The sequence below is a fragment of the Orycteropus afer genome, unplaced genomic scaffold, assembly GCF_000298275.1.
Source record: "Orycteropus afer afer isolate SDZICR_OR568_19922 unplaced genomic scaffold, OryAfe1.0 scaffold00370, whole genome shotgun sequence".
NCBI classification, from domain to species: Eukaryota; Metazoa; Chordata; class Mammalia; order Tubulidentata; family Orycteropodidae; genus Orycteropus; species Orycteropus afer.
The window spans coordinates 1,965,846-1,986,903 of record NW_006921957.1 but is presented as its reverse complement, the minus strand read 5'-3'; the positions used below and the strand labels follow the sequence as shown (position 1 = coordinate 1,986,903).

General features: G+C 49.0%; 2 protein-coding genes across 2 annotated transcripts in view; one reads left to right on the top strand and one right to left on the bottom strand.

Annotated features, from left to right (window-relative positions):
• ERI3 (ERI1 exoribonuclease family member 3) overlaps positions 1-3,568 on the top strand; it is a 171,761-nt gene extending 168,193 nt beyond the window's left edge. The window contains exon 9 of the mRNA XM_007953078.2: positions 3,486-3,568. Within this exon, the coding sequence (XP_007951269.1) occupies positions 3,486-3,568 (83 nt within the window). The remainder of the gene's footprint in view (positions 1-3,485) is intronic.
• A 1,196-nt stretch (positions 3,569-4,764) lies between these two features.
• Positions 4,765-13,872, bottom strand: DMAP1 (DNA methyltransferase 1 associated protein 1). Its single transcript, XM_007953075.2, has 10 exons — positions 13,768-13,872; positions 13,082-13,173; positions 12,620-12,815; positions 6,827-6,985; positions 6,525-6,692; positions 6,161-6,346; positions 5,928-5,999; positions 5,497-5,569; positions 5,062-5,357; positions 4,765-4,824 (listed from the first exon to the last, which is right to left on the bottom strand). Exons 1-10 carry the CDS (start codon positions 13,870-13,872, stop codon positions 4,765-4,767), a joined length of 1,407 nt encoding a protein of 468 aa, XP_007951266.1.
• Positions 13,873-21,058: the final 7,186 nt, after the last annotated feature.

Sequence of the window (21,058 nt, the reverse complement as noted above, 5' to 3'; positions counted from 1 at the left end):
TTGTCACCAGGCTCACCCTGGTGTTGTGTTTCTGAACTTAGCCTATTCAGAGCCCCAAACCTACCTGGTGTTTCTTTCTGCCAAGTTTCTTCATTTTCTAACTATTGCTGTTTCTTAAATTTATCAGTAGATTCAATGACTCTTACCACGGCCCATAACTGCCCCACCACTGACCTGGTAGATAACTGGAGCAAGTTTCTTCCTTTGGGTTTCTCTGTCTTCATTGTGGTGGACCAGCTGCAACAAGTTAGACTCCAGAATCCCCAGGAAACAGTTAAGATCAGTAGTCAGTGAGTGGAGAGAATGACAGTTGGTTTCATCAGGTGTGCTGGCCCTCGTGTCATGCTATAGATACTATAGACGCTTTCTTACCATTGGGTCATCCAGAAAACTAGTATCTTGGCCTCTTTATCAGAGAAGAGGGATTCCAGCACAAAGTATTCTTTTTATGGGCACCATCAACTTATTTAATCTTCACAGTAAAGCTGAGGTGGCATCCATCATCATTCCTGGTTGAGGAACCTGAGATTAGAGAAGCTAAGCACTTGCTGCCGTCTCCACAGCCAGTAGGGGAAGTTAAGACAGGAAACAAAGCTCGTGCTCTTAACCACTTAGTCATTATCAGAAAACAGTAAGTGGTTCCCTGAGGTTGGAATACAGGGGTTAGGAGGAGAGTGTAACAGGTGAAACCAGAGAAAGCAGGGATCAGTTTTGTAGGGCCTTTTAGTCATATTAAAGAGTGTAGAGTTTAAACTGAGGGCAAGAGAAGCCACTGAAGGGATTTAAAGAGGGAAAGACATGATCAGATTTGTGTCAGACCACTTTGGCTACAGGAGAATGAATTAGAGAAAGACAAGTCATCCAGCCAAGGGATGATGGAGTCTGGACTTGGGGGTGGGGTGGGGTGGCTGCTGGAGTGAAGTAGGTAATTAGAGAGTAAGAAGGTGAAGTTGGCAGGAATGCATAACTTATGAGATTTGAAGGAGGAGCACTGTGCCAAGCTCGGCTCCCACGTTTCTTGTTTGGGTATTTGGGATGCCATTCACTGGGATGGAGAGCACGGTTAGGAAGAAGTTGCGGGGAGAAATTTAGTTCGGTATTGGACTACTGAGTTTGTAAGTAACTCTGGAGATGTTCAGTAGGCATATGGACATGTAGTGTGGAGCTCAAGGGAGGCCGTGGTCTTTGTCACTTGCTGAAGCTAATGATTTGGATGAAGTCATTCTGTGTGTGGAGCTGGGAGATCAAGGACAGACTGGGGCACAGGGCCAGGCACAAGGCCAGGCACAGGTTGGGAAGTCAGTGTTTGCCCATTGGATGAACGGGGGCCTGGGGGGAGGGGCTGGGCATATTCACTTGGGCAAGGGGAGGCAGACTGAGTGATTTGTCCAGCAGTGAGGGAGGAGCCAGATGAAGTCAATAGAAAACTAATTTTCTTTTCTGCTGGAAGAAATGAGGTGTGTGGCCGCTGGGTAATTGCAGATAACGAGGGGACTTATTCTTAATATGCACAGTGGCCAGGGTCCCCAGAGTACAAGAGACAGGAAGGATTGGAGGTGCCCTGACAGGGCCAGACTTCTTAGGGAAGACTGTCACCCCATCATAGCCCCTACCCCCTCCCAGACCCTTCCTTTCATCTTACCCGTGCCCCCTCCTGCATAGCTCTTCCTGTCCCATTCCCCTTCCTGTCCCATTCCCCTTCCTGTCAGCTGTCTAGCTCCCCTTGTCAGCCCTCCTCCACCCTCTACCCCCACAGCACAGGCATACGCACTAAGGGAGACAAATGACGGGGTCTCAGCTGAGCGGGGTGCGTGTCCGGCCCATAAACCACAGGGATGGGTCACGTCTGGAGTTGCCATGGCCGCCACTACCCACCCATCTGTCTTCCCACTGTTCTGCCTCAGACCAGCCCTCGTAGCTTCTGAATCCCTAGGGGAGTGAGGTGTCCCTGTGTCTGAGCCCTGGGTCACCTCTCCATGCCCACATCCACCATAAGGTACAACCATGCTGATGCTGAGCTCTGCAAAACAGGACTTTGCGCGGCTTGTCCTTGGCCTCAACCAGAAACCTTGCTGGCCCTAAGCAGGGCCTGCAGGACTGGTGTCTGGCTAGTGACATGGGCCCTGGGCTGATCAGACTCTTCCTGCCTTGCTCAGCCCTTTTAGCTACGGTGAGTCCCCTTTCCTAGCCTAAGGTCCAAGGATAGGTGGAGCTAGAGCTCAGTGAAAGGGGTTGGTCTTTGACAGATGTAGAGGCTTTCTGACCCCACCTTGACCTTACCACACACACACACCCCCACACACACCTGATTATGACATTGATGTACAATATTTCTACAATCACTGCATCGATCCCAGGAGGATCGGTGTTGTCTGAGGCCCTGGTTATGGCTCTGGAGTATCTATGGGTGGTGGGAAAGGGGTAAGGCAGGTGAGGGGATGAGGAGTTGGTGGCTGCTCTGGACAGAGGAATAGAAAACCTAGGCATTTGGGCTGTTTTTGTCCCAGGCTTACTGTAGTGGTAAAAGCTCCAGGACAGAGGCACTTCTTGCTGATGGTAGTGGAACCACCTAGCCCATGTCTTGCTATTGAGGCCCAAGTGCCTGTTCTTGCAGCCACTGGGGTCCTGAGATGGTTTTGAACATGGAGTTTTTCACAAGAACCACTGTTGGAGAAACTACATGTGAAAGAGTGTGCCAAGCCCAGATGTATTTAACCTGAGGTATTGAGGCAAAAGGACCAACAAAGGTGTCCAGCATGAGCATTGAGCTTACTGGGTTAGGACAGAGGCAGGGCTGGGGCAGATGTACACAGATGTGTCTGGTGGAGGGCTGACAGCCCGGGCTGTAGAGGGCAGCTGGTGCCCAGACAAGTTGCTATTTGAGTACTTGTGCCTAGTGCATGGGGCAGATGTGCTTCCCAGAACCCTGGCCCAGATGTGCCAAGTCTTGTGCCTTGTCACCAGTGATTATGGCCTTGGCCACATCTCCCACACACACACAAGTGCCGCCAAAGTCACCCTGGCCGTGGGCGTGATGAATGGCCACACAGTAATGAAATGGAGACATCAAGGCGGGTGGCGGGAAGACGGAGTGTGGCGGACGGGCCGTCCCTATGCGGCGGCAACAAGAAGGATCGCCCAGCGGCCGGGGGCCGTCAAGGGAGAAATTACACGTTTACTCTGCCTTTTTCTTACTGCGACGGCGCCCATACATCACCGCTGGGGCCGGGGAGGGACACACTGGCCAATTTCCAGCATGAATTATGGGACTTGAGAAGCATTGAGACCAGGCTTCCTGCTGGCCTAGCATCACCTAGCCCAACCCGACACTGGAGGTGCTACCACCAGGGGACGCAATCCCCTCTCTTGAGCCTGTGGCCCCAGAATCTGACCCTACCTCCTACCCCCTACCCTTATATAGCACCTGTGGGCATGGTGGGGAAGAATGGGGGGCCCATCTAAATGCCTTCTCTTCCTCTTTTTAGACGACTGCAAGAACATTGCCAACATCATGAAGACACTTGCCTATCGAGGCTTCATCTTCAAGCAGACATCTAAGCCATTCTGATTGGCCGAGGACGGGATGGGGCAGGACAGGGTAGCTGCTTGGCCCAGCCCAGAACCCTCCTCTCCGTCATGGAGGGGAAAAGGGAGAGTGGCACAGCTCTACATCCAGAGTGTCCCCCAGCTGCCCTATGGGCTTGTGTCCCGGGCAAGGGCTTGGCCACTTGGCCCCTCTGGAGCAGACACTTTGTGCCCCCCCACCCCCACCCCTCAACCTCAGCCCAGTATTAGCCCCTCCCATTGTGGACCTGGGCTAGGGGGACCCAGGCACTCACTGCCTCTTCCCCAGTACACAGGCTTCTGCTGGGGCCACCAAGCCCCCCTGTGCCCCCTCCCATCCATAGTGCATGGTGTGTGGTGCCCCCAGGGCTCCAGGACAGATCAGGCCCCACCCTGTGTCTACCCCTATCCCCGCTGTGAATGTGCCACTGAATAAAGTCGGGGAAATGAGGCCCTGGGTGTGTGTGCAAAGCCATTTTGTGTGTACAAGGCTATTGCTGTGCCCAGAGCTATCAGAATGTGAATGGGAGGGCAGTCAGGGCAGGCTCCAGGCTGCCCCTATGCACAAGGCCATCAGTATGTAACTAACTAACAATCACTGGAGCAACTGTGACACACTCAAATATGTACAAGGCTGTGGGAGTGTGGGGAATGAGCAGAAGGCAACATAGGACACTGCTGGTGTCTGAGGCCACTGCTGTGTGCGTGAAGCCATCAGTATCTAGGCAAAATGGGCACTGGGAGGATTCACACCTTCCACAATTGTGAGAGACCCAAGTTTGATTCCTAGCCAACGTGCCTTGTGCATAGCCACCTCCCGTCTGTCAGTGGTGGCGTGGGTATTGCTATGATGCTGAACAGGTTTCAGTGAAGCTTCCATACTAAGAAGAAAGGCCTGGCAATGTGCTTCTGAAAATCTGCAAATAAAACCCCTATGGATCACAGTGGTCGATCCTGTTGTGCATGGGACCACCATGAGTCAGGGCCGACTTGATGGCAGCAAACAACTAAAAGAGCTGGTAAGAGTCAGTGCAGGCAAACCTTGAATGCCATCCCTGAAGCGCAGGTGTGGTGACCCCCCTACTGGCCCACCCCTCCCAGCCAGGGGCACCTGAAGTGGTAGAAAGGAAAAGGAAGCAGCCTGGTACAATGCAGCAGCTCTATTTACACAGCAGCAGCACCCACACCCTGTATGGCCTCTTAAGGCTTCTTGGCTTTCTTCACAGAAGATGAACTGGAGGCTGATTCCCGTCGTTTTCTCTGAGGAGACACAGAAGGTGCTGAGGTCAGTGATCCCAAGGCCTGATACAGGCCTGGTGCCTGTGTTTCACATTCTCAGGAAAGGTGATGCCCACTGGTCAGCCCACTCTGACCCTCAGTCTCAGAACCCAAGAGAGAACGATTCCTGTTGCAGGCACTAGAGGGGACAGAGCTTACGCAGCGTGCATGCTCACAGGCAGGCCTATGTACGTGCTCCCGGCCTGTCCAGATGCTTACCGAATTGGGTGTTAGGGGTGCGCCCACCACATCAATGATTGTGTCTTTGGTGGGATCAGGGCCAGGACCGGGCTCAGGCACTGATGACTCAGCAGAGGCTTGAGCTGGGCCTGATGCTGGCGTGGCAGGACCCCCCAGTACGCCAGCCCGGGCCAGTGCCTCGTGACGGTGTCGTAGCATCTGTAGCTCATACTCGCAGTTGGCACAGGCCTGCTTGAGCTCGTAGAGTAGCACCAGGTCACTCCGCAGCTCATTGAACATGTGCACCAGCTCCTCTGTGGGTGTTGGGCTCAGCTCTGCAGGTGGGTGGGCGGGCAGCAATGGGCAGAGGTAGGGTATGGCAGAAGACCAGCAACATGATCTGCCCTCCCCTTGCCCAGTGTTTAGCCATGGCCTCAAGTGAGTATGTCCTACGGGGCCCAGCTCCATACTCACCCACACCAAGCTCCAGCAGCATCTGCTCCAGGGCCTTGATCTTCTTCTGTCCCACAGAACTTGGAAGCTTCATCTGCAATGACCCAGGCAGCTAAGCTCTCTCCCTGCCTCCCTGCACTGTAAGAGCCTTAGGATGAAGGGGGCTGAAGACACGGGGGTTGTGGGAAAAGAGAAGGTAACCCCTAAAGGCAGCTATGAGCCAGACAATGAAATAGCCAAGGACTGGACTATAGTGAAAGATGTGACCTCAGTCTGGCCACCTCCCCTTGAGATCCTGTTGAGGCCAACTCTACCTACAGTACATGGTACAACCTCTCCTACTTTTCCAGCCTCACAAGTCCAGCATCCCACCATCCAGAGCCCAGGACCCAAACCTGTCAAAGAAGGTGACTCAGGTACCCGTTGGCTGTCAAAGAAGGTGACTCACGTACCCGTTGGCTGCGAAGAGTGACACCTGCAGACTTGAAGTCTGGAAACTTGATGCCTGCAGTCTCAGGAACAGCCTGGGGGCAAAGGAGTTACAGAGACCAGTGTTCACAAGGAGCTGGCCCACTGTTAGTCCCACCACCCTGCTAGCTCTGGGTGCTCTCAGAGCCCTCCACTAGGGGCCTGAGTATCAGAGTGGGGTGTCCACCCTCTCCCCTGGGCTGCCTTAGTCTCGCACCGGCTTCTCAGCCTCCTTTTTCTGGGGTAGCTTCTTTTTGGGGGCTTTGCGCTCTGTGCGTCGCTGCTCTGCAGTGGTGTCTGCTGCTGTTATCAGCTTCTGCAGGTCCTGACTCCGTTTCTCCCGCTCCTTCTTGCGGGCCTCAATCTTACGCAGCTCCTGTAGCAGGTACTCCTCCTCTGCCACCTGGGAAAGTGAGAGATGCTGAGAAGTAGGGGCAGTGCACAGGGAGGTGAAGGGCTGTAGAGAGCAGGGGGATGGCCAGTGAGAGGCAGGAGTAGAGTGAGGGTAAGAGAACAGAGGATGGACGCAATGAATGAAGGGTCTCAGCCATGGAGGAGACATACGTAGGGATCGGGCTGACCTGCTCTGGGGTCCGGTTATAGAGCCGCTCCAGCTGCTCCTTCCGCCGTCGCTCATGCCCAGCATCAAATACTGGTATCTTAAGGTCTGTGCCTGGCACAGCCCGCACGTTGGCAAGCTTGGCACAGATGTGGTAGTACCTCTCCTTTAGGTCCTCCACAGAACGTTTCTGAGAATAAAGATGTAAGCCACAGGTGGGGATGGGATGAACATGCAGGGGCACATGAAAGGGATGATATGAAAGTAGTAGGGCTTCCAGGCCTGGGGGTTAGGCACACATGCTAATACATGACATCAGCTCACCTTGAACTGCTGGTGGTCATAGCGGTCATGGATAACTACAAAACGCAGGTCAAAGCGGCGGCTGAGGTCAAAGAGGTGGTCAGTCTCTGCCTTAGTCCAGGCATCATCGTGGAGATACAGCTGGTACTCTTGCTCTGAATACACTGGCACCTGCACAGTCTTCAGGCACATAAGGGACATAGTGGGGACATATATCATGTCATGTCCAGCAGGCTCCAGCCCCTTCAACCATAGTCCCTCTGTTTATAGCCAATCCCTGAGCTTGTCAGAAGCAAACCACCTGCCTGTACCCCTACATGGGGGTGTGGCAGTAATCTGAGAGAGAAGACTGCTTAACTGGAGGTCCTGGCAGCTTTGGGACTGTGGCCTGCCTATGAATTCATTCCAAGAGCAACTTCAAGATCCCTGCAGCTCTAGAACCTTGATAACAGGGCATATGCTCCTACTCCCATGGGTAAGGTAAGGGGTCCAAATGTAAGTGCTTTTGTGGGACCCCAAAGGTCAACTCTGGAGTAGACCAGATAGCTAAATACCTGGAGATAACTGGATGAAAGGCCAAGAATCCTAAAGCAATTCAACTCTTGTCTGAAGTACTACCACCACCCAGTGGTGATCATGAGACTTACAGCTCTTCCTGAGCTAGCCAGAGTCACACTTCTACAGAAATGGGGCCTGACTCCTAGTCCCAACACAAGTTCGGTTGCCCATGTCACTTCCTGCCCTTCCCCACCCTCCCATGCTCCAAACCTCCCTCAGAGAAAAACACATCACCATTAGCTATGGTTGTCAGAGACCCAAGGAAGGAATCAAAGCTAGACTGGACCAGAAGCTCTTCTACAAGACCACAGTTGATTCTGAACTGGTCTCAAGACCTGGTTTCCAACAGCTTCTTAGACATCTTGGAGGGCCACACACACATCAAATGTAACCCATTCAATACTGAATTCATCAACCTCCCTCAAATGTCCATCTCCTCCAGTCTAGATCTCAGCATCACCATCACCCACCCAGCTGCCCAAGCTAAGAACCAGGGAGGCATCTTTAAGTCCTACCTTGACCTCTGGCCCCTTCCCTTCACAAAATTTGTGGCTTTAGCTCTGAAATACCTATCTCCAGTGCCACATCCCAGACCAGACCACACCATCCCTTGTAGGAGCAGAGAAACAGCTTCCCCACTGGACTCTCTCCCACCACCCAATCCTCCTCCAATCAAAGCTCTGTCTGTAGCCATGATCTGCTCTCTATGAACAATACTACTTAAAGCACAATCTGCAGACGAGTGCTGTTTGCAAAACTGTTGTTACTGGTCTGTGGTAAAAATGGAAACTAAGACTGGGCATTTAGAAACTTTTATAACATTTTACAGTAATTGTGTTGCTCAATCTATTAAGAATGAAACGTGGACCTGTATTTTCTATCTGTGTGGTTTGAGTGTATCAGTGTGTGATAGGTTGGAAATTAGAAAAGAAAAATCTCCTTCACCACAAATAATTTGAGCAACACTGGTCTAGAATATATATCTGATCGTGTCAGGCAACCAACCCTTACTAAACCCCTTAAAGGCTCCCTACTCCCCCAAGATAAAGTGCCTTCTAGATAATCCACCAACTTCTCACAGGTAAGAACTGTCGGTTCATTTCCTGCCCTCAGGGCTCAGCACAAGGCCAGGCACACTATAGGCCTTAATGAATGTTTACTGAACCAATCAATGAACAAATAAATGAATGACTTGGACTCTCTGAAGCCCCTCATGGACTCTAAGTTCCAGCCAAATAACTAACAGTTTCTGCAACTTAACAGGCTCCCCGCTCAGCCTCTGTGCTTGCCTGAAATGCCTCCCATATTCCTTCTACAAAGATAACTCATCCTTTCGGTCTCATTCAGGGATCATTTCTTCTGAGAAGTCTCCTTGATTTCCCCAGCTTGGTAAAGTATCCCACCTATGCACTCTAATTCTATTTAATTCAAAATACTGAGGAACTGTGTAGCCAGTCCTTTTCTCACAGTCAAGCAAGAAGACAATCATTTGTTCATTCATTCAGCAAATATTTATTGTGGGCTTGCTAGACCTATGCTAGGGATGCCATGCTGCATAGGACAGAAAGGGTCCTTACTTTTTCAGTGGTCACAGTCCAGCCAATAAAAATAATTTTAGCAGTGTGGCAAGTCTGATGACAGAGGTATGCCTGGGGTATAATGAGTAACACCTAATCCAGCCTGGGGACAAGGTTGGTCAGAGGAGTAATGAGGCCTGGTTCAGGCCTCAGGTTGAGTAGAAGTGAAGTGGTGAGGGGAGATGGGGGAGAGAATCCTAGGCAGAGGGGGCACCACGAGTATGTGGGCTTGGCAACCAGGGACGTGGGAAAACGAGTAAAGGACAAGACAAGGAAACGCATGAAAACAGCTAGGCAAGACAGCAGAAGCCAATTCTGATACCCTATGTGTCCTGCCTTGGGGTCTAGAATTCATCCTGAGGGTGATGGGAGCCAATAAGGTTCACAGGCCCTGGCAGCTCAGGGATTTTGGTCTGCATCCAGATTCACTCGGGGAGCAACGTCAGACCTCTACAGCTCTAGATCCTCGGTAACAGGACACATGCTTCTGCCCCCAGGTGAAGATGAGGTGCTCCAATGTAAGCACCTTCTGTGGGACCTCAAAGGTAAACTATGGAGTACAGCAGACGGCTAACTAGCTAGAGAGAACCTGGGAGAAATTTTAAGGAGAAGACTGAAATGGTCATGTTTCTCTTTTATAAAGACCACCCTCAGAGCAGTGAAGAAAAAAGGTTAAAACAAGAGTCTGGGAGATTAGCTGGCAGGTTTTAGATATAATCCACATGACAAGTGAAGAGGCCTGAACCAGAACAGCACCAGTGGCTGATGGAGAAGAAGGCAATTGAGAGACTTGAGGAGATAAAAACCAAAGGCCTTGGCAAATGGACGCGAGGGGCGAGGAAAGACACTCTCTCAGACCCGTGTTTCTGGCTGGAGGAGAGCAAGGGCAGAGGGGAGGATCACTAGTTCATTTTACTCCAATTCATTATCCACCCCATAGACACCATAATCTTTCTAAAACCTAATGTGATGACACTATTCTGCTTCAAATCTGTCAGAATCAGATTAGGACAAAGCCCAAATTCCTGAGCATGGTTTCCAAGGCCCTGCCTGACCTGGCCGCTGCAACCTCTCAGGCTTCTTCTCCCACACTGAGATGCCTGTAGCCTCCCATACATGTGGCTGGTTTTTATTCATGTTCATGCTGTCCTCTCTGCCTGAAAAGGCCACTGTATTCCCTTCCTAATATCAACTCTGGCTCCAAATGCTCCACGAAGCTTCTGAGACCCTCAGGTCTTCCCAGTATAGCATGTATGACACCAGACTGGAATTACTTGTACTTTCCCAAACCCCCTCCCCAGCAATAGTGAGACTTTCCTGAGGGGGATGTTGTTATGTGCCGTTGAGTTGGACCCAATTCATAGCGACCCCTCCTTGGGTTTCTGAGGCAGTATCATTACGGAAGCAGATTACCCAACCTTCCTTCCGAGGAGTGGCTAGTGGGTTTGAACCACCAGTCTTCTGGTTAGCAGTCAAGTGCCTACACTACCAGAGCTCCTAGACATGTGTAATTTCTTTTTGTATTCCTGATGCCCAGGACATGACTTGGCCTGGATCACTACTGACTGAAAACAAGATGAATATTATTTTGTCTCCACCTCAAAATATATTGCCTAACCTTCCCTCCCACCGCCTCAGATGTCTCACCTCTGCTCAGTCTTCTGTCTCCAGCCTCTCTTTCTTTTCTGGCTCCTTCCCCATGGCCTACAAACATGCTCAGGAACAAAGGCACAAAGGCAGCTAGCCTCCAGTCAACATCATCACTGCTGGTATGTCCTTTGGTAAGCCTGCAGCACAGAAGTGTGGGTAGGCCCAACAACTTGGGCAGGGTCTACACAGAGCACAATGGCTCTCAAGAAGGGCAGGGAAGCCCTAGGCTCACCTGCAGCCCAAATGCCAGAAGGTTCCAGGTGAGAGCAGCAGTAGAACATTTTGTAGCAAGAGTGAGAAACTCAGGAGATTCAAGGAGGTGCCACCAGGCCTTTTGGAGTCAATTAGAAGAGGAGCAGGGATGCCTATCACAGAGAAGACTGAGAATCAGGCTCTGAAAAGACAGACACTGTGCTGGGAGGCCTCTGCCTAAGCCAGGAAAGGCCAAGGAAGGAAAAGCACCTGTAATCAGAGCCTAGCGGCTCCTGCAGCCAGATCCATACTCTTATACTTTAAGCCAAGTGGGGGAAGGAATCACTCATGGAAAAAGTAGAAGGTACTAAAACCACTTCTGGAAAATCCCAACATAGTCTTAGCTTAGACACTACACTGCTGGAATTCAAGGCACGGCCATCCAGGTCCGTACAGGAAGATGGTACCCAGAAGAGTGGGAAGGACGGAAAGGTGTACCCTCCAAGTGCAGTGACCTGGACAGGAGCTTCACTGCTCTCCTTGGCCAGCCTAGACAGTGTCTCTTCACCCACCCAACTGGTTGTCAAGCCCTTTAATAGGCACCAGTAGCACTGGATTTGAGAGGCCTAAGGATGGTGGCAAGATGGAAGAAAAGCAGGTTTAAGGCAAGGGAGAGAATGATGTACTGAGTCTGAGAAGACTGTAAGCCATCCAGGGGTGATGTCCAAGTGCGGTTGGTTATATGGGGCTCAGGGGAGAGATGTTAGGACTTGGAGTCCTGGGTTTGAGCACCCAGTGGTTTCAGGCTCTAAGGGAGGGCTCTCCAGGCTGCAGGGACCAAGAGGCCACATATTACAGTAGTTTAAGCAATGACCAAGCAAACTGTAGCTCAGCCTAGCTCTGCCTCTCACTGGCTGGGTGAGCCTGGGTAAGGCCCTGCTCCCTCTGAGCCTCAGTAATCCAGACCAGAGACAATTCATTTGGGATTAGGGTACTGGCCTTGGTGAAGAACACAGGCAGATGTATAATTTCTTATGAAAACACGATCAACAGGTATCAGTGATAAGTATATCTCTGAGGCCCAGTTCAAATGCCACCTCTCCTCAGAGAGGTGCTTCCTAACCACCCTATCTAAAGTAGGCCACCCTACCTACAAGTTCACTTTTTATCCCATTCATATCCTGGTTTCATTTTATTGATGACTCTTAATCCAAAAGAATCCAATTTATTTGTCTATATGTTTGTTATCTGTCTTCCCCTACCTTCTTTACTGTGCTGCTGACTCAAATAATGTGAAAGCTAAGTCAAGGATTATTCCCAACCATCTGGTTTGGATAACTGAGAGGGGGAACAAGTTTGGAGGTGGGGAGTTGAGGGGAAATGATGAGTTGTTTGGTGTGCTGATCTGAGGTGCCTGTGGGACATTCAGTGAGAGATGTTAAGTAAGTGGCTGGATATGTGGGAACTGCTGCTCTGGATTGGAGATACTAAGTAGGAGTCACTGGCATATAGACAGTAACTGAAGCCACAGGATAAAAAAAAACACACTAGGGAGAAAGTATGGAGTGAGAATAGTGGAGCACCTAGGACAGCAACATTAGAAACACCAAGAGAAGACACCACAACGAACAGAGCAGGCCCAGGGAATAACGGGATCTGAGCATAAGGAGACCCACTGAGTCCCACGCTGCATGTATTTTCCATGAGGACTGAGTAGGTAACAATGATTGAGGAGCCTGAGCCATGCCTCCGGAGTCAACCCCCAAGAGACTGAAGAGCTCACACAGTAGCTCAGAAAGGGGAAGCAACCTTGACTGTCTGGCTGGTGGTGGCTCACCTTATTGAACCTGGCGAAGGGGTAGTCCTTGCCCTCCTCAGCTGCCCGTCGCCAGTGGAAGAACATAGCTCCATCCTTGCGGGCTGGGTTGGTGAATGGCATCCACTTCCAGGGCCTCACTTTCTTGGAGCCCAACTTGGCCTTCACTGTCCGGTAGCCCTGGCCAGTGTCACTGGGTAACAATGGGGGTGCATCCCTGGCAGCAGAGTTTGGGAGGGTAAAGGGGTAGTAGTCAGAAGAGGTATTGAGAGCTTTTGGGCCCACGGCACTGATCTACCCTAGAGCAAGGAAGTTATGTCCTGGAGTAAGGGATTTGAACTCTTGCATCCTACTAAGCAAGCAGGAGCCCCGGCAGGGAAGGGCAGTAAGGGAGGGAACTGGTAGAGGAAACAAAGAGTTAGGGACATGGCAGGTGGGTCAGGGTCAGAGATTGGGGGACTAGGGAATCCAAGAAGTACTTGCTTCTTGTCAGAGTAGAGCAGTGCATACACCTCCCGGTGCATGCCTTCCGGCCTCTTGAAGGTCAGTGTTTCAGAGGACTTCTTGGACTTTTTCTGAGGAAGGAAATCACAGGAGGGAAACTATAGCCTAGATCCCTTTCCCTGAGAATTTTTTAGCCCAGCTCAATCCCTGAAATGAACAAATCAGCACCTAGGGACACCATCATGATACATGGACTGACAGAGTCATGCCCTCATGTACCCACCAACTCACCTATCCAAGCACAGAAACCCACTCACCTGGCACCACTGTCTCAGCAGTGATCCCCCTCCCCACCTCCATCTCACCTGGGTGGGGCCTGACCTGTCAGAGCAGATTTTACTTTTCTGCCATCTCTCAGAATGTCACACTGCCTCGGTCCTCCCCATCTCTCACAAGTGCCCCACTCTCACGGCCCTCTCATCGCTTTGCGGTGTCACATCTTCTTGGTCCCCACCATCTCCCCGCATGTCCCACCTCCTCATCTCCACATCTCATCAAGGTGACACACATTCTCTGTTACATTACCATGGCAGATGTCACGTGTTCGTTTATGCCCCATCATACTACGAGTGTAGCACCCCTTCATTTCCCCCATCTTTCTTCCACTGTTATCCCTGTCTTCTACTTCATTCTCGCTACCCAACGTGCTCGAGCGCCCCTGCTACCTTGTCTGGGTTGATAATGTCCTTCTTGCTGATGGTCCCAGAGGCTGCATCCCCCTCTGGACCCCCGAGTTCTAGAATGTCCCGCACATCCGCGCCCGTAGCCATCGCACCGGAGATCTGGGGAAGCGCCCCCAGGTCAACAGTCAAGAGGGTCAGAGCCTGAGGAGGGACCAGGCTCAGATCAGGGGGCGGGGAAGCTCCAGACCCAAGTGGGAGCCGGATAAAGAGGCGGGCCCAGCGGAGGAGGGTGTTCAAGTCAAGTCGGGGTTCTGCCTGTATGACGCCGCGTGGATCTCCCTAATGGCTTCATCTGTCTCCTTGGCCCCCTGCGCCTCCGCACCTGGAACCCCTGACCGCAGCCAACAGTGCAGCTCTCCCAGCCCCGCAAAGCCGTGGACAGAAACTTCCGGTCGTGCGCGTTCGAATAGCTACCGACAGGAACACTTCCGATTTGTGCTTAGAGGAAATGGAGCCGGCTGGCAATCCAGTGTGAAAGATACTGGCCGTACCGAGCCGCACTCTGTCTTTGGTTCCCGCTGGCGGGTGAGCTTTCCTTCCCTGCTGGCTTTCTGGCATTTCCCCTCTAGGTTGCTACGTTGTCACTCTGCGAGAGCGCAGAGCTTTGTGACCTTGGAAAGTCACTTAATTTCTCTGAAGATACTTCTTCATTTGTAAAATGGAAATGATAATAATAGGACAGTGCTAAACCAAACCAAACTCACTGCTGTCCAGTCGATTTGACTCATAGCCACCCCTCCTTGGGTTTGCGAGGCAGTGTCACTACGGAAGTAGATTGCCCAACCTTCCTTCCTAGGCGTGGCTGGTGGGTTTGAACCTCCAGCCTTCTGGTTAGCAGTCAAATGCCTTAGGCACTATGCCAATACTGACCCTATTTGTAGTTAATTAAGGAGCTGTGGTGGCACAGTGTTTAAGGAATTTGACTGCTAACACGAAGACTGACAGAACGAACCCACCAGCTGCTCCGCAGAATGAAGATGGAACAATCTACTTTCGTAAAGATTTACCACCTTAGAAACCCAATGGAGGTCACTATAAGTTGGAATCGACTAGATGGCAGTGAGTTTGATTGGTTTGTAGGTAACTGTTTGGGAAATTACTTGTTTAATATACACCACCCTTGATAGACTCATTTTGTGATAGAGGATCATGATTGATAGTAGGTGCTCAATAAATGTATGAATGTGCCAGGCACTGTTATAGGCTCTGAGGATGCAGTGGATGAATGAGATGGAACTCTCTCCTGGAAGAGCTTATGTGTAGTGGAGGGAGAGGAATGCTGAATATATCAACAATAAAATAGTTCATGTAAGTTTTTTTTTTTTTAAAGATGTTTGAAAATATTTTATCTTTGTTGTTATTGAGAATTTTAAGAGATCTTTTGCCACAATTTTGCCCATTGTGATATGGCATTTGATTTTTTTTTTTTTTAACAAAAAAAAACTTTCACTTTGGGTGAAAGTTTACTGAGCAAATTAGTTTCACATTCAACAATTTATACACATTTTGTTTCATGACATTAGTTACAATCCTGGCAATGTAACACCACTCTTCCCACTTCCCCTCTGAATTCCCCATTTCCATTCGTTCTTCTTTTCCTGCCTCATCCTACCTTCAGAACTTTGTTTTTAGGTAAAGGCTGCCCTTTTGGTTTTGTATGGTTGACTGTTCTGAGGTGTACGTTCCTCAAAGGTGTTGTTTCTTCACTTTATAGACCTGTCTATTGTTTGGCTTACAGATGATCCTTGAGATTAGGTTCATTTACAAGTTTGAAGGTATCTGTTGTTGTTGTTGTTAGGTGCCATTGAGTTGTTTCTGACTCATAGCGACCCCATGCACAACAGAACAAAACACTGCCCAATCCCATGCCAGCTCCATGATCCCTGCTATACTTGAGCCCATCATCGCAGCCACCGTGTCAATCCATCTCGTTGAAGGCCTCCCCCTCTTTCGTTGACCCTCCACCCTACCAAGCATGACATCCTTCTCCAGGGAATGGTCCCTTCTGACAACATGACCAAAATAGGTGAGACAAAGTCTGGCCATTCTCGCTTCCAAGGAGCATTTAGGGTACACTTCCTCCAGGACAGATCTGTTAGTTCTTTTAGCAGTCCATGGTACTTTCAGCATTCTTCACTAGCACCACAACTCAAAAGCATCAACTCTTCTTCAGTCTTCCTTATTCATTGTCCAGCTCTCACATGCATACGAGGCGATTGGAAATATCATGGCTTTTGTCAGGCTCACCTTAGTCTTCAAGGAGACATCCTTGCTCCTCAGCACTTGAAACAGTTCTTTAGCGGTTGACTTTCCCAATACTACATGTCTTCTAATATCCTGACTGCTGCCTCCATTGGCATCAGTTGTAGAACCAAGCAACGTTAATTCTTTGACAACCTCAATCTTCTCTCCATTTATTGTGATGCTGCTCATTGGTCCTGTTGTGAGGATTTTTGTTTTCTTTATATTGAGATGTAATCCATACTGCAGACTGTATTCTTCAAACTTCATCAGTAAGTGCCTCAAGTCATCCTCACTTTCAGCAAGCAAAGTTGTATCGTCTGCATATCTCAGGTTGTTAATGATTCTTCCTCCAATCCTGACGCCACGTTTTTCTTCATATAGTCCAGTTTCTCAGATTATTTGTTCAGCATATAGATTGAATAAGTGTGGGGAAAGGATGCACCCCTGACGTCTTCCCTTCTTGATTTTAAACTATGTAGTGTCCCCTTGTTCCATTTGAATGACAGCCTGCTGGTCAAGGTACAGGTTCCTCATGAGTATAATCAAGTGTTCGGGAATTCCCATTCTTCTCAATGGTATCCATAATTTGTCATGATCCACACAATCAAATGCCAGGAAGTATCTAGGGATACTTCCTTGAAGGTATCTAGGGATCACAATCTTGGAGGATAATGTAAGTTTTGATGGTGACAAGAGCTATGAAGAAAAAGGGTAATATAGGCTTGGGAGACTGCTTTACAAAGTGTGGTCAGGGAAGCTTTCTCTGGGAAGATGAAACTGAGATGAGATTTAAAGGATGGCAACAACCACAGAATCTGGAGAAGGGATGTTTCAGACAGGAGGAATAACAAGTCCAACTTCTGTCCTAGGATGAAGGGTACTCTATATGTTGGAGGAACATAGAGAAAGAAGGTCAATGTGCCTGGTGTTTGGTGAGGAGAACAGGAGGACTTGAGATCAGAGGTAGCATTGCAGGCCCTTCTTAGGAGTTTGGATTTTACCCTAAGGGCAGTTGAATGTCATCTTGTCCTGGCCACAGCCTGGATTCTGTACCCATCCTTGGCTGCTGTCACTGGAAAATCTTCCAAGAATGAGTGGTCTAGAGCTTCCTGCCCTTTGGGGAAACTGAGACTAGGGGTTGGAGGAAAAAGGCACAAGAAAGAGAGATGACCCTTGTGTTAGACTAGGTTCTCTAGAGAAACAAAACCAGTAAAGCTTATATAGATATATTGTTGTTATTGTTATGTAGAAAGAGAAATTTATCTTAGGAAAATGGCTCACACACTTATAGAAGCTGGCAAGTCCAAAGTTCTTGGATCAAACGTCAAGCTGGAGGCTTTCCCCAACTCACACAGCTGCAGGGGCTGAGGAGCTCAAGGTTGGCAGGCAGTGCACTGGCTGTTGACTCCAGCAAATGACGAATTTAAGATCTCCAGGCCGAATGGTGGATTGTTCACTCACAGACAGTTGTAGGCAACACAACAGAATCCCGATCCACAGAAGAGTGTCTCCCTTCCCAGGATGTCCATAAATATACTGGAAGCAGGCGACACCCCTGGGGAAACTCCCGTTCAACGGATTGGCTGCTCAAAACATACACATCTGATCCCATCATGGGAATAACCCACATCACAATTGCTCAAACTTCACAGAATTGTGGTCCAGCCAAGCTGACACACAGCTCCAACTATCACACCCCTATCTTGACCCTTCTGGGGAGCTGCTGGCCACACTTCCTCTCTCAAACTCCGAGTGGCAGCAGGTCCTACTGCAAGCCCCAGGAGGAGCTTGCTCAGCAGTGCTCACCAACTAGGTCCTGACCCAGAACCCAGCATCACTTCTAAAGAGACTCTGGCACTGCAGTGACGTGTTTAGGGGCCTGGGAGGGGGACTTCTGGTCAGGCCACTCTGGGGCTGCAGGGCCAACAATAAAGGAGTTTCAACATTGACCTGAAAATAATAGAAAGTCACTGAAGGGTGTGTGGAGATGGGTATGAGAAGCAGGGTTGGGAAAAAGGCTAGAAAGTCATATTTGTATTTTAGAAAGATAATTAGTGGCCTGCTGATAGGAAGGGCAGAGTTGGAGGCAGGAGAACAAGAAGGGAGACAGTGGTATAATCAACTAGCACAGGGAATTGATTGGATATGGGTGGGAAGCAGAATAAAAAAAGGCACCTAGAAGCCGATCCATCCTCAGCCCATCTATTCATAGCTGGGCCTGAAATAATAGACTGAGAGCTCCTTGAGTTCCCACTTGGCTCTTTTCTTCCTTCTGCTCCTCTCCCTTTCCCTCTAGCCTCTAACGACTCACCCGCCTCCCTTTTCCTCACCAAGACTGTGAGCTCCTTAAGGGCAGGAATGGGTCTCCTCATCCTCTGGACTCTACCAGCGTGAGACATTCACGTGGCTATATTCAGGGGCTCCTTAGAGAGAAGCTGTTGGGAAAGGGAAGCAGTCTGACCCAGTCTTGCTCAGGTTAATGATAAAGAATATAATCAAATTAATAAGGACAAATATCCTGATTTTTTAAAATGAGCAAAGAGTATGATAAGGAAAGTCAGAGAAAAGGTACAAAAGTCAACAAATGTCCAGATAAGCATTGCCTAAGGCACCTTACTGCTAACCAGGAGGCTGGCAGTTCAAACCCACCAGCCACTCCTCAGAAGGAAGGTTGGGCAATCTACTTCCGTAGTGATACTGCCTTGGAAACCCAAGGAGTGGTCGCTATGAGTTGGGTGTGACTCGATGGCACATAACAACACAACAACAGCATTCAAAGAAATGATGAGATGCCTTTTTTTTTTTTTTTTTGTCTATTACAAAGGTAAACCTTAATGTAATTGTAATACGCATTCTGAACAAGGAAGCCCTGGTGGTGTAGTGCCTAAGGCATTTTACCGCTAATCAGAGGCTAGCAGTTCAAACCCACCGGCCACTCCTTGGAAGGAAGATTGAACCTCAGAAACCCAAGGAGGGGTTGCTGTGAGTTGGAATTGACTCAATGACAGTGAGTTTGGTTGGGTTTGTTTTGTTTTGTTTTGTTTTGTTTTGTTTTTTGTTATTCTGGACAAGGGTAGGGGTATCAGCAAACACTGCTGATGGGAATGTGTGTTAGACTGGGTTCTCTAGAGAAACAAAAACCAGCAAAGCATATATATATATAAAGAGAGAGAGATTTATCTTAGGAAAATGGCTCACAAACATATAGAAGCCAGCAAGTCCAAAGTCCCTGGATCAAACGTCAAGCTGGAGGCTTTCCCTGGCTCCTGCAACCACAGGGGCCAAAAAGCTCAAGGCTGGCAGGCAGTACACTGGCTGTTGACTCCAATGAACGACAAATCCAAGATCTCCAGGCCGAACAGTGGACTGCTCACTCACGGACAGTTGTAGGCAGCACAACAGAATCGCGATCCACAGAAAAATGTCTCTCTTCCCAGGATGTCCCTGGATATCCTGGAAGCAGGCCACACCCCTAGGGTAACTCCCCTTCAACAGATTGGTCGCTCAGAACACAGTCATCTGATCCCATCATGGGAATAACCACACAGAACTGGGGTCCAGCCAAGTTCACACACAGCTCCAACTATTACAGAATGTAAATTGATTCAAATTTGTTAATAAATTCTTTCAAGAAAGTGTTGTTTAGTACTTACTTAATGCCAGTTAGATATATGCCACCATCTTCCAGGTATTGTGCTGGGCCATGAGTACACAGCAATAAAGAAGACATATGCAATCACTGCCTTCAGAGAGTTGATGGTCTCTCCCTTTTTATAAATGTGTATACATATGAAAAATTTCTACATGGGAATAAGCCAAAAGGATATAATCAGTACTTTTTATCTTGGCAATTTGTATGTTCTTCTTTCATCTCTAGGTATTCCCTATGTTTTCTATAATGCTTATGTACTTCTTTTAGAATAAAAGTAAGGAAGGAAGGGAAACAGAGGAGAAGGAAGACAGACAACAGACTCTGGCTGCACTGTGGAGGGTGGACTAATTAGTGGGCAGTTGAAATTGTCCAGGACAGAGATGCTGAAGGACAGAACTAAGGCTGCAATAGAAGGAAAATATTGAGAGAAAGGTGATCATGTTGTCTGCAAACTGAGACAGTTTTGACTCCTCCTTTCTGATATCTAAACTTCTTATTTCTTTTTCTTTTAGCTTTGGCCAGGACCTCCAGTAAGAGATTAAACAGTATCTGTGATAGTGGGAAGGAACTCTTGGCACAGAGCCTAAGGCATTTGACTGCTAACCAGAAGGTTAAGTGGTTCAAACTCACCAACTGCTCCATGCAAGGAAGATGGGACAATCTGCTTCTGAAAAGATTTGCAGCGTCAGAAACCCAATAGGGCTTGCTATGAGTTTGAATTGATTTGATGGTGGTGAGTTTGGTTTGGTTTTGGTAGTAGCGGGAGTTCTTGTCTTTTTCATGATCTTTAAGGAACTCTATTTAAGTTTTCATTAAGTATAATGTTTGCTGTAGGTTTTTGATACATACTCTTGCCCAAAGGAAGTTTCCTATTTTTCTTAGTCTTCTAAGAGTTGTTTATTGCTTAATCATAAATAGGTGATGTTGTTGTTGTTAGGTGCCGTTGAGTCACTTCCAACTCATAGCGACCCCATGCACAGCAGAATGAAACACTGCCTGATCCCGCGCCAACTCAATGCTCCTTCCTATACTTGAGCCCATTTCGCAGCCACCATGTCAATCCATCCCATCGAAGGTCTTCCCCTCTTTCGTTGACCCTCCACCTTACCAAGTATGACATCCTTCTCCAGGAAATGGTCCCCTCTGACAACATGACCGAAGTAGGTGAGACAGAGTCTGCCCATTCTCACTTCCAAGGAGCATCTCGTCTTCACTTCCTCCAGGACAGATCTGTTAGTTCTTTTGGCAGTCCATGGTACCTTCAGCATTCTTTGCCAGTGCCACAACTCAAAAGCATCAACTCTTCTTCGGTCTTCCTTATTCATTGTCCAGCTCTCACATGCATATGTTGTTGTTGTTGTTAAGTGCCGTCGAGTT